A 13,422-nucleotide genomic window follows, 5' to 3' on the forward strand; every position below is an offset into this window, starting at 1 on the left:
TACTCACACATACACACAACTATACACACATGCATGTGTATAGCTGACACACAGATGGACAATGTCACTCACAGCTCAAAGATGACAGACCAGTCAGGGAGGAAGAGGAGGTGGGTGAGACCAGCCCCGTGCATCCCTATAAAGATGTCAGAGTTGTGGGTGATCCTCAGCTGCTCCAGGAAGGGAACATCCCTGAAAGACAGACAATGAGTTACACATCAGTCATTGTGACTGATTCCTTTATTCTTACACACAGCTGTATAACAATGTGTGGTGACCAATGCTGAGCAGCACTGAAAGCTTCCTAGACTCGTGTAGCCAGCGCTCTATAACTCACTTGTATTTGTAGTCTACCACATTGACCTCCAGTGAAGGCACAGTCTTGAGGGCATTTACCAGCTGTAACAACAACAAAAGAACAGGTTCTGTGATCAATGAGACAGCAAACAAATACAGACAGTGACAATATAAATCACAAGCCTTGTTTTTTACTCATGCTTTTTATAACAAATAAGATTTTAAATAGGCACTTAACAGAGGTGGGCAGTAAATCGATAGCTGAAGGAGGAGGAGGTGTGAGGGAGTTGTATAAAGTAAAGACAGAAATGTAAAAGAGACAGAAGACAAAGAGAAAGAAAAAGGAGGACAAGCAGTAAGAAAACAGGAGAGTTCTGTGCTGCCTGTCCTGCAGAGTGAAGAACAGGTACAAGGAAGAAAGAGACAAAGAGAAGGGCCAGTGGTGCTGGACTCACCTCCATTTGGTTTAGTATCCTTCTGTATTCTGTGCTGCGTGCAAGCAGGGTGACACGAACACGCCCCTCCTGGAAACAGCAACGCACCCAATAAACAATCAGCCAAGGACAAACAAAAGATAGACAGCTGGGAAAACATGGTGGTCATACAAATTAATGCACTTACTGCACAGTGGATAATCTCAATAGTCTAAAATCACGTTTAGAGTCCAATTTTTAATGTGACAATGAGATTTTTTTTCCTGAAATAATCTTATTAGTCCAGACAGCCAGCTTAGAGATATTTCTTTTCACGGTCTACTACTGCCATCTTGTGATCAGAAAGAGTATTTAGACTTTTGGAGGGGTCACACTTCATTATCTTATCATCAAAATAAATGCAGGAAGTTCAAACCTCTGAAATAATCTAAATACAAAAAAACCAAACTATTATACCTCAGTGGTAATTATATATGCAATCAGTACAGACACAATTTCTCTTTTTCGAATTCAAATATATTTCAAAGAGTATTGGGGAAAAGCCAAAACAAAAAGACAGCAAATTATGATGAGGTGAGATAGAAGGAGTGGGATGGCAGTAGCAAATGGATAGGACACAATAAAGGAGAGCAGCGTGAGTTTCTGCCTGATGTCATTAATCTAGGGATGAAAGGAAGAGCTGGGAAGAGGGTCAGGGCTGGGAAGACCTCTCATTCAGTTGCCAGCCTGCTATCGCCCGTAGCCCCGTGTCTCACTGAAAAGCCTCTTAGCATATTTCCAGTGAAGAATATGAATACCCAATGAGCTGCTTCACAGGAAGGAAGAAGTTATCGGGCCTCGCTGGTCATAAAGATACAGTCAATCATTACAAGCATGGCACCATAAAGCACTTATGAGGAGGTCTGGAGAGTTATAGATGAAGAATATGAATAAGTAAGTGAGTGCATGGCACTGTCAGTATACAGTTATGCATGTACTCTTTCAGAAAGTACTATATCAGGTTGGGGTGAGGTGGGTGTTGGGGTAGGTGTAGTGTCATTGATGCACTTAGTATCCAACAACCAATCAACTATTGTAGAAGTCAGCATCGTGGTTATGTTACACTTACTGCTGATGGCAAATGATGGCACACTCAGTGCAAAAGAGGAGGTGCAATCAAAGCAAACATTTTTAAAGGCATCGATCGTGGACTTTTGCAGAGTCTGGGCCAGATGTTTCTGAATGTTACTTACAGAATATGGAAGAGGAAATTATGTTTCTTTTCCTTATTCCTAAAGACTTTCTATTGAAGTTTATAGTGCACATCCATAATGTAGATGTAATACTCAACTGCCAAGCATTAAAGCGTCCACGTGTGTAATTTGCTTCTACAAATTATGGGTGCAGCCGAATAGTCAGTTTTGCTTAGGAAGGTTCCCTGGAAGTATTTGTGTGGTAGCCAAAGAAAGAGATGACTACGGTTCTCCAGATACAAAGAAAATTTAGTTACCTTGTTTCTTAATTACCTCATTTAGCATAAGCTGCAGTGGACTATCCTTACGATAATACCGTCCTACTACTTAGAGCAGTGATCAACAAAACACAAGAGATAGAACAGACCATGTAAATGTTAATTAAAACTGTTTTCCACCTCATGCATTAACTTGATAAATTGTTTTCAATGCTGCAGTGAAATCTGCTTCCTGTTCAGGTGTTGCCTTGAGTGAAGAATATAGGTTGTGTTATACTGTATTAAAATAAACCACATTTACGGTTTGCCATAGTTCCGTTTCCATTATTGCAAGCATTTCGAATTATCAGTAAATTAATTTTTACTTCAGGTCAGCTGGGATAGGACCCAGACGCCTACCCACCCACCCTGAGTTGGATAATTGATTAATGGAGGGAATTGCATTTCAGTCATTAAAAGCCTTTACAGAAAGGAGGAACTGAATCACTGGGAAAGGAAAGAAAGAATAATGTATTTTCTTTTATAGGCTATATGTTCATTTTCTATAATATAATGTCATATTTTAAGAATATGACATTATATTATGTACTATATGACCCGCATGAAAAAAACATGGTGAGAACACGTTGAGGTAAAGTAAAATATTCACTTTGTAGTCCATCTTTTTGAAACTCTAGTTTCAAAATGGCACAGATCTCCCATCACGCTCTTAGGGAGTTGGTAAGTACAGTTGGGATTCTTTAAGCAACATGCTTCTATTTTCCTAAGACCTTGTAAAATCTTCTTCAAACCTTTCCTTAATTTCATTACATTTTCCACCAAAGTGAGGAAAAAGCAGTTAGAAAGAAGAGACCCTCTTGTATTACAGGGCTATAATCATACAATATGAAAAGCCTTGAGCTAACCGCTGTCAAAAAGAAACAGAATTAGGAAAAGGAAATTTTTTTAGGGTATTAAACTGCAACCTGGAAAAAAACTTGACATTCCCTATCAGAAATTGAATCCAGACTATGGCAGCAAGAGCACCAAATCTTAACCACTAGACCATTAATGAGACTCTGGCTGCAGAAGATTCAAGACACTTCTACCGGTGGGCTATTTGCTTCCACATATTCATGTTAACTGTAAAAAAAAAAACAAGAAAAAAATAAAACTACAGGTCCTTAAAAGTGCGTTGGCCATTTGTAGGCTCTATGACGAACTTTCCAGACCCTTGTCCACAGGTTGTAGCTGTAAGCAAGTAAGTAAATAAAATAAGTACAGTTTATTTACTAAGTGCTTTTCACAAACAAACAGTCACACAATACTGTACACAAAAAGACTAAAAGAAATAAGAACATTAAGTGCCATGAAAGCTAAGACAAAGACAAAGTAAGACACAATAAAATAAGCACTGTCACTGGGGGAAAATGTTAAAATGTATGTGCAAAATGTTTTGTTCCTATTTGTGCTTTTGTTAGTCTTTAAGCTTAGCAATTCTAACAGAAGACAAAAGTCCCATCCACCTCTCTAGAGAAGTCAAAGACAAAGACTAAACAAACAGACACCAGCCTGAACCTGTGGCAATAAATCCCTCAAAAGGAGACCATCCTTCACTCATAATGTTTTACCTGCTCTTACTGTTAAACTCATAGCCTGAAGAGGCATTACCCTGAAAATGGCTTTACAGAAACATAAACATTTTAATATAGACATTATAAGATGAGATAAAAGTGCATTAGCTAAGAAAAAGTTGTAAAATACATCCAACTTATGCTTAGTCTTTATTTATTGAATGTATTAGTCAATGTCCCACTGTCAAACCCATGATATCAATGAGCAAATCAAATTCTACCTGAGACCACCAAAGCAGCTCAGTAAGTACTTTTATCTTACATAGTCCCACAATTTTATTGTGAATACATAGGGTAAGAGGCGCTACTGCTCTCCCTAAAGTCTGCTCAAGAAACAATATCTTAATTGTTATGCAAACAGTGAGTCCACAGAAGTGGTCGCAAACGAGCTTTTAACGGAAAACTTTTTAACTACAAAAAGGTTCAAAGGCTTGATTCAGTAGCAGTATGATCTATGCACAAGAAAGAAACTTCTGAATGCTTTCACAGGTTCTCTTTAGTGGTGAAGTGCAGACATAATGTTATTTATGAGAAATTATTTGGTGTTATGTATATTATATGGTATAACTCGGACACAGGAAAAGTAATTGATGTGTTTCCCTAGAGATGTTGTTCCTACCTTTGGCTTGTCTTGTGTGATGTTGAGTCGATGCAGGATGTGCTGGGAAAATGCCCGAAACATCCCTTCACTGTAGCAGTCTGAGATCTGCCATTAACACCGTACATAAAGAGTCAATTTCAATAACATTTATAACGTCTATTTTTAACTGTTTAATATCAAATATTGTACTAGAATATGTATGCAGTCATACATAAATACAACTCTGAAATTTGAAATGAAGTAAAAACTAACTGAATCTAGCAATACCATCACATTACTGCACTGGGCGGTGATAAAAAGAAATAATAAAAGAAATATATACTGTATATTACACACACAGGGAAACTGACAGCTGTATAGATATTTGCTTATCTCCCTGGAGTGAGTATCATATGAGATGAGGCATTTCTCAGGTTTTAGAATATCACATACACACCGATGTACTGCAGCTGTAAATGTGAGCACATGAATATAAACATGATGTGCAGCAGGGGCAATCAAAAGCAGCTTGAGGCTGACCTATCAATATTTCACACCTCAAGGCTGGAACCACAGGACGACACATATTTACGTGGGATCCTCTTTGTAGTAATCTCCTTGGAATTATCATTTAAATAACATAAGCACTTGCTGAGCCTTTGAATATATTACATAAATATTTGACCTAAACTGCATGTTTACAACTACACCAGATATTTTGAATTTAGGAAAGACCTATATATATATGGAATGTGAGATAAAAATAGATAGAGACGCAAACAAAGCAGTTTTGAAAATGTAAGACCCTCCAGTTTTCATATAGCAAATACATATATGAATCTCAGTAGTTACACTAATTCACACACACACACACACACACACACACACACACACACACACACACACACACACACACACACACACACACACGCACACACACTCATGCGGGGGGTAACTTACAAGAGGAGTGTTGTAAAAAAGACCATATCTCATTCTTGGGAGAAGGGAGAAGAAGGCATCTTTGAAGCAAACCTATACACAAATGGGAAGAGATCAAACTTTAACTAACTGATATGGCGCAGAAATGATTGTTAAGTTGTAATAACGACATCTACATGCATGCATGCATTGGGAGTCTATAACAACACTTGTACTACCGTATCAGAAAAGCCAAACAATCCCATGATGGTTTCAACTCTTTCAAAAACAGCACATTGTTTGTGACACTGGAATGATATTAAATCCTGACCAGTAAAGGATTTTTAGGATTGATACCCTTACCAATATTTGGGGATTTAAAAATTAGATATAACAATATCGAGGATGTTTTCTTTACCTTTCACACATGTTAAACATAAACAGGTTTTCCTAACATGTGTTATTCCTAGTTTTTTATTTACCTTATCCCTCATCAAACCACTGGTTGTCATGTTTGTAGCATTTTTAAATATGTGTGTTGAGTATATCTCCCATCTCTTCTTTACTTTTTAAAATTTTCAGTTTTGGCCATTATAAATACAAGTAGTAGTATCATCCTAAACATGTGGAAGCTGACTTTAAAACAGTGATCAACTCTAAATTTTTTCTACCCTCTAGGAAGCACTTCCTTGTGCCATTCTTAAGCAACTTGGCTTGATTTCATTAGTTTAATAAATTAATTCTTTATGAGAATTGTGAGATCAGACTTTGATCTCTGACTAATCGTTCAAAACATTCATGAGAGCATCCTTCGCACTACCAAAAAAAAAAAAAAAAAAACACCAAACAAAAAAAGCACACACATTCAGAGCAAGTCAGGAGTCAAACCCAAGAACTTCTGAGCTCATTGTGCCACTGACCCCCTCTGAAACTGAGCAAATGTAAGGTGAGGTCACAATTTGTTATTTGAACAAATTTCAGGGCTGAATTTGCTCATAATTTTCTGATTCTGGTTTCTGCCCAGTCAATTAGTGTATCTCCATGTTAAGCAATTAGTAAGACTATGTAAACATAGTGCAGTTCAAGCACCAAAGAAAAGGTAGAACATTTATAGTTTGGCCTCAGCAACAGAGAATAATGTCAAAATTATTTTCCAGGACAGCTCTGTAGGTACAGGGCATCTTCTCCTGAACCTCTAAAAATACCTGGTTTGCCAGAGTTGTGATTATACCTACTCTTTTTGAGTCAAAAGTCTTCAGATGGATGATGTCATACTCTGAGAAGGCCCTCCACGTTTCACTGAACAGATCTCCATAACCATAAAAACTCTGGGAGAAACATATAAAATAGGGAACAAATGTTGATTCAATCAGTGTCACAGCAGAAATAAAAAAACAAAGCAATAAAATCCAAATTAACTACATTATGCCTCAAGCACCACCAGAGGCAGTCATCTGTTTTTTCTTCTGAAGTTTTGCTTTTATACAAAAATCTATTACCACACTATTATGCGGCAGCCTGCAGCACTGTGCAATTTGTGATGAAAGGTCACTGCTTTCCCTCTTCCTGCCAGTTTTCTCTAACTCTTAAAGAGGCGTTTATAAATTCATGGGGAAATAAAGACAACGGGAAAATCCAGCCCTGTGTCTTCTTCTGACAGACAAGTGTGGCATAAACATTTTAGGCATTAAGTGCAGCAAAACAAAGATTTGGAAGGTTATTAACATGTATTTACTTCATTATCCATTATTATTTCCCTTAAATGGAAATAATTAATTAACAAACCCATTGTAGCTTAAAACCACCACTGAAACAGCAGTGGCAAGCATCAGGTACCCACCGTGTCCCACATGACAATGTTGATATCTGAGCTGAAGGAGTTATTAATGTGCTGGGAGATGTATAGGTTGATGAAGTCACAGAAATGGTGGTACATGTTCACCCCTGTTACACACACAAATAAAAGACATATATATATATATATAAATAATAATAATTATTATATATACTCTTATACTTTCAGACAGTTTTTTAATTCTCAGATCTCTATAATGTCATAGAAATGGGATATCACTAATATTGTCATCTCAACTGTGGCCCTGTACAACACCAAAGCTTGTGTTTAGAATGCACACTCAGAAAGTTGGCCTAAAGAGAGCAAAAATCATGATCAAAGTAAATTAACCGGTCGGTTAGTATAAGACAAATAAAGACTATTCTGAGTTCTCCTATTCTATGTTTTCACTACCCTAAACCCCTCATACAATAGTGTTATTTTTGGTAAAGTTCCATCTCACCTTGACTTGGTTTCCTATTCAAGCTGGTAGACACAAGCACAGTGTGCTTGGCTGCTCAATGCAAAGTCACATTTAAGGCAGATTGCGAACTATCTATTTTGATTTCTTTAATTTTAAACATCTGATTTTAAACAAAAAATATCATTAGTATTCATTTATGTGGATAAAAACAGAAAAAATGCTGTCAATACATTGCTGCAAAATTTAAATGAGTTTTTAAATGCGTCACTTTCAAGTATAGTAAGAGTAAAAGAATCAAGCTTTCTGTTAAGATTTCAGGGCTTTAATTTGAGTCCAGTAAATCTTTATTACTCACCAGCATCGAGTTTCATGAAAACTGTAGGTTTTTCAATTATTATGTCACAGTAACCATCCTTTATGGGATGAAAGTCCAGATTTGTATATGTCTGCAGCTCAGCATACCTACAAGAACATCAAACAACTATTGAAAATAGAACAGAAAAATTATAAAATTATAAAAATTATATATGTAACTGGAAAGGCAGGACACCATGAAAAAAACACATGAACACACCAATAAAAACAAACACACAAATTAAGACATCAAAACAAATTATTCTTTTATAAGCTTTGGTGATGCAGAATAATCAATATAAGAAAACAAACACATCATTTTCTGAGCTGTTGTCACAAGTGTTTACTGTTAACTGCTTGGACAAAATCATGTTATGCAATGAGCTTAGCTCACTTGAAGAAGTTCACGTAACACAATCAAAAGGTCAGGTGAGGTCAAAATTTATTCCCTGACCGAATTTGTGCAATATTTAAGAGCGCATCCATTCCAACACGAAAAAAAGCACGTGCTGCAAGACAGCCAGGAGTCGAACCTAGAATCTTCTAATCCGTAGTCAGACGCGTTAGCCATTGCGATTGAATCCAGTCATACTTTTCATGCTGTCTAGCACTGCATAAATAGCCTAAGACCAGGGAGTAGAGGCAGGCTCATCTACTTACTGTGCACAAGACACATTGGCATGCGACAGAGAGGGTCCTCCAAGGCCAGTTAAAGAGACGCACACACCAAGGATGTAGACAAGTGGGTAAAGATTTTGTTTGGAAGCTACAGCAAGTCTCTGTGGTTTGCCTAAGTTGTATAAACAGGAGGTAATTTAAAGACCCATTGTCTGCATGATCAACTGTGCTACATACAATATCGAAAGGCTTTTGGCTTCGGTCCTCAAGCCGTCGGTAGGCAGCTGGAAACGCCATGCTCAGAACACTATGGATTTCATGAAGAAGGTCAGCCATATGGTTATGTAGGCAGATGACACTACGGTCACTTACAAGGGTAGAACTCTCTTCAGTTGTCTTACAGCTACTGAAGAAGTGGTGCTAGTTCGTAAGAGCTTACAGGATGACCCCACCCTCACCAACAGGACCACCCTCAACACCAACAAAGTGTGAGTGTGTGTGTGTGTGTATGTGCTCTTGGAATTCTGTCATCGATCCATATAACTCACATACAGGAGCCATTGCCACGAGCAGAAATGTGGGTGCACCATGAATTCCCCAGTTTAACCCATTGTGGCTAACTCTTATAAGGAGGAAGTGGGAAAAAAAGACTGCTAAGTCATCCTGTCCTCGAACACCACTGGTTCAGATATGTGGATGACGCCTGGGTGAAAGTCAAATTTCGGGATGTAAAACCAATCACAGATGACATTAAGGTGGTGGAAAAACACATCAGGTTCACCAGGAAGGATATGAAAAATGACACGCTAGCTTTCTTAGACTGGGAAATTGCCATCAGTAATAGGGGACATTTGAAAGTCATTGCGTAGTGTAAGCCAACACATACAGTACTTAAGGTTTGACTCTCATCATCCACAACCTAGCACGACCTAGATGTCATCAGGACGCTATAAGACAGAGGGAACACCATGAGATTGGCTGCTGTGAGTAAATGTGATAATTCTAGCTGGATATTTGTTCAACCTTGGAAGGTACCCAAAGAACGCTACGGGTGAACTGAGCGAGACGAAGGACAAGCTCTGGCTAAAAGAAAACCTTTAGTGATCCCTAATGTTTTTAGGAGTATCAGGGGAGCTCAGATGCACTGTCTGAAAACGCTGTGCCTCGGTGGTTTTCACCCTCCGAAACTGACAGCATCGCTCCCAATACACACAAAAGCAAGCAGACAGTTCGAGCCAGCTAGGAGTCGAACCTAGAATCTTCTGATCCGTAGTCAGACGCGTTATCCATTGCGCCACTGGCCCCCCGCCAAGAAAATCAAAAGGTCAGGTGAGGTCAAAGTTTGTTCTCTGACCGAATTTTTACAATAGTTAAGAGCACATCCATTCCAACACGAAAAACAGTATGCGCTGCGAGCCAGCCAGGAGTCGAACCTAGAATCTTCTGATCCGTAGTCAGACGTGTTATCCATTGCGCCACTGGCCCCCCCACGACAGCCCTTGAAAGGTCAGTTGAGGTCAGGTCACACTTTGATCGCCGGCAAAATTCAAAGATAATCCTTCAAAATATTGCAGACAGCAAAATCTCTTGATGCAGGCTCAAAACATCCAGGTAAGGAAATCCCACAGTGTTGATTCCGTTTATCTGGATGTAGTGTTTCAAGTTTCCAGGTGAGCACAATCAACTTTGTCGGATTTCCTTTCGCGGTTGGTTGAACATCCATCCAGACATTTTGCCTCCCTTTGGCAAGGACTGCCTGAAGCTGCTACGTGAGTATAAGCAGGTGGCATGTAAGATGGCAGTCTACAGGAACCGCTTGAGATTTAGCCTCAGATCTACACAGGCTGGGATTACTCCTTAAAGTCTTCAAATGACATCATCTGTTTAAGGACTCCAAGCTACTAAAATCTTCCCAAAGCCACAGAATTAGATGCTCAACGAACTGGTGAGATACATTTATTTACCTACCATGTTTTAAAACCAAAAGAGGAGCTGGGCCCAAAAAGACTTGCAACGTTTCTAGATGACAAAACGCTTCAAAGGTGATTGAATTCACTGAGGAGTGAATTCAGTCATACTTTTCATGCTGTCTAGCACTGCATAAATAGCCTAAGACCAGGGAGTAGAGGCAGGCTCATCTACTTACTGTGCACAAGACACATTGGCATGCGACAGAGAGGGTCCTCCAAGGCCAGTTAAAGAGACGCACACACCAAGGATGTAGACAAGTGGGTAAAGATTTTGTTTGGAAGCTACAGCAAGTCTCTGTGGTTTGCCTAAGTTGTATAAACAGGAGGTAATTTAAAGACCCATTGTCTGCATGATCAACTGTGCTACATACAATATCGAAAGGCTTTTGGCTTCGGTCCTCAAGCCGTCGGTAGGCAGCTGGAAACGCCATGCTCAGAACACTATGGATTTCATGAAGAAGGTCAGCCATATGGTTATGTAGGCAGATGACACTACGGTCACTTACAAGGGTAGAACTCTCTTCAGTTGTCTTACAGCTACTGAAGAAGTGGTGCTAGTTCGTAAGAGCTTACAGGATGACCCCACCCTCACCAACAGGACCACCCTCAACACCAACAAAGTGTGAGTGTGTGTGTGTGTGTATGTGCTCTTGGAATTCTGTCATCGATCCATATAACTCACATACAGGAGCCATTGCCACGAGCAGAAATGTGGGTGCACCATGAATTCCCCAGTTTAACCCATTGTGGCTAACTCTTATAAGGAGGAAGTGGGAAAAAAAGACTGCTAAGTCATCCTGTCCTCGAACACCACTGGTTCAGATATGTGGATGACGCCTGGGTGAAAGTCAAATTTCGGGATGTAAAACCAATCACAGATGACATTAAGGTGGTGGAAAAACACATCAGGTTCACCAGGAAGGATATGAAAAATGACACGCTAGCTTTCTTAGACTGGGAAATTGCCATCAGTAATAGGGGACATTTGAAAGTCATTGCGTAGTGTAAGCCAACACATACAGTACTTAAGGTTTGACTCTCATCATCCACAACCTAGCACGACCTAGATGTCATCAGGACGCTATAAGACAGAGGGAACACCATGAGATTGGCTGCTGTGAGTAAATGTGATAATTCTAGCTGGATATTTGTTCAACCTTGGAAGGTACCCAAAGAACGCTACGGGTGAACTGAGCGAGACGAAGGACAAGCTCTGGCTAAAAGAAAACCTTTGGTGATCCCTAATGTTTTTAGGAGTATCAGGGGAGCTCAGATGCACTGTCTGAAAACGCTGTGCCTCGGTGGTTTTCACCCTCCGAAACTGACAGCATCGCTCCCAATACACACAAAAGCAAGCAGACAGTTCGAGCCAGCTAGAAGTCGAACCTAGAATCTTCTGATCCGTAGTCAGACGCGTTATCCATTGCGCCACTGGCCCCCCGCCAAGAAAATCAAAAGGTCAGGTGAGGTCAAAGTTTGTTCTCTGACCAAATTTGTACAATAGTTAAGAGCACATCCATTCCAACACGAAAAACAGTATGCGCTGCGAGCCAGCCAGGAGTCGAACTGAGAATCTTCTGATCCGTAGTCAGACGCGTTATCCATTGCGCCACTGGCCCCCCCACGACAGCCCTTGAAAGGTCAGTTGAGGTCAGGTCACACTTTGATCGCCGGCAAAATTCAAAGATAATCCTTCAAAATATTGCAGACAGCAAAATCTCTTGATGCAGGCTCAAAACATCCAGGTAAGGAAATCCCACAGTGTTGATTCCGTTTATCTGGATGTAGTGTTTCAAGTTTCCAGGTGAGCACAATCAACTTTGTCGGATTTCCTTTCGCGGTTGGTTGAACATCCATCCAGACATTTTGCCTCCCTTTGGCAAGGACTGCCTGAAGCTGCTACGTGAGTATAAGCAGGTGGCATGTAAGATGGCAGTCTACAGGAACCGCTTGAGATTTAGCCTCAGATCTACACAGGCTGGGATTACTCCTTAAAGTCTTCAAATGACATCATCTGTTTAAGGACTCCAAGCTACTAAAATCTTCCCAAAGCCACAGAATCAGATGCTCAACGAACTGGTGAGATACATTTATTTACCTACCATGTTTTAAAACCAAAAGAGGAGCTGGGCCCAAAAAGACTTGCAACGTTTCTAGATGACAAAACGCTTCAAAGGTGATTGAATTCACTGAGGAGTGAATTCAGTCATACTTTTCATGCTGTCTAGCACTGCATAAATAGCCTAAGACCAGGGAGTAGAGGCAGGCTCATCTACTTACTGTGCACAAGACACATTGGCATGCGACAGAGAGGGTCCTCCAAGGCCAGTTAAAGAGACGCACACACCAAGGATGTAGACAAGTGGGTAAAGATTTTGTTTGGAAGCTACAGCAAGTCTCTGTGGTTTGCCTAAGTTGTATAAACAGGAGGTAATTTAAAGACCCATTGTCTGCATGATCAACTGTGCTACATACAATATCGAAAGGCTTTTGGCTTCGGTCCTCAAGCCGTCGGTAGGCAGCTGGAAACGCCATGCTCAGAACACTATGGATTTCATGAAGAAGGTCAGCCATATGGTTATGTAGGCAGATGACACTACGGTCACTTACAAGGGTAGAACTCTCTTCAGTTGTCTTACAGCTACTGAAGAAGTGGTGCTAGTTCGTAAGAGCTTACAGGATGACCCCACCCTCACCAACAGGACCACCCTCAACACCAACAAAGTGTGAGTGTGTGTGTGTGTGTATGTGCTCTTGGAATTCTGTCATCGATCCATATAACTCACATACAGGAGCCATTGCCACGAGCAGAAATGTGGGTGCACCATGAATTCCCCAGTTTAACCCATTGTGGCTAGCTCTTATAAGGAGGAAGTGGGAAAAAAAGACTGCTAAGTCATCCTGTCCTCGAACACCACTGGTTCAGATAT

General features: G+C 40.1%; 1 protein-coding gene and 3 non-coding genes across 5 annotated transcripts in view; all 4 read right to left on the reverse strand.

Annotated features, from left to right (window-relative positions):
* Positions 1-13,422, reverse strand: part of eogt (EGF domain-specific O-linked N-acetylglucosamine (GlcNAc) transferase) — a 40,236-nt gene that overhangs the window by 2,200 nt on the left and 24,614 nt on the right. For both annotated transcript variants that reach the window (XM_063474605.1, XM_063474604.1), the window contains exons 7-14: positions 7,906-8,012; positions 7,133-7,236; positions 6,528-6,620; positions 5,335-5,406; positions 4,414-4,500; positions 753-821; positions 338-399; positions 73-192 (exon numbers count right to left, since the gene is read on the reverse strand). In XM_063474605.1, coding sequence (XP_063330675.1) covers positions 73-192; positions 338-399; positions 753-821; positions 4,414-4,500; positions 5,335-5,406; positions 6,528-6,620; positions 7,133-7,236; positions 7,906-8,012 — 714 coding nt within the window. The remainder of the gene's footprint in view (positions 1-72; positions 193-337; positions 400-752; positions 822-4,413; positions 4,501-5,334; positions 5,407-6,527; positions 6,621-7,132; positions 7,237-7,905; positions 8,013-13,422) is intronic.
* On the reverse strand, positions 9,754-9,826 carry trnar-acg (transfer RNA arginine (anticodon ACG)). Its single transcript has one exon. It is a non-coding gene; the product is annotated as a tRNA-Arg (tRNA).
* On the reverse strand, positions 9,935-10,007 carry trnar-acg (transfer RNA arginine (anticodon ACG)). Its single transcript has one exon. It is a non-coding gene; the product is annotated as a tRNA-Arg (tRNA).
* On the reverse strand, positions 11,858-11,930 carry trnar-acg (transfer RNA arginine (anticodon ACG)). The gene has a single exon. It is a non-coding gene; the product is annotated as a tRNA-Arg (tRNA).

Source organism: Pelmatolapia mariae, linkage group LG5 (genome assembly GCF_036321145.2).
Source record: "Pelmatolapia mariae isolate MD_Pm_ZW linkage group LG5, Pm_UMD_F_2, whole genome shotgun sequence".
Lineage (NCBI taxonomy): Eukaryota > Metazoa > Chordata > Actinopteri > Cichliformes > Cichlidae > Pelmatolapia > Pelmatolapia mariae.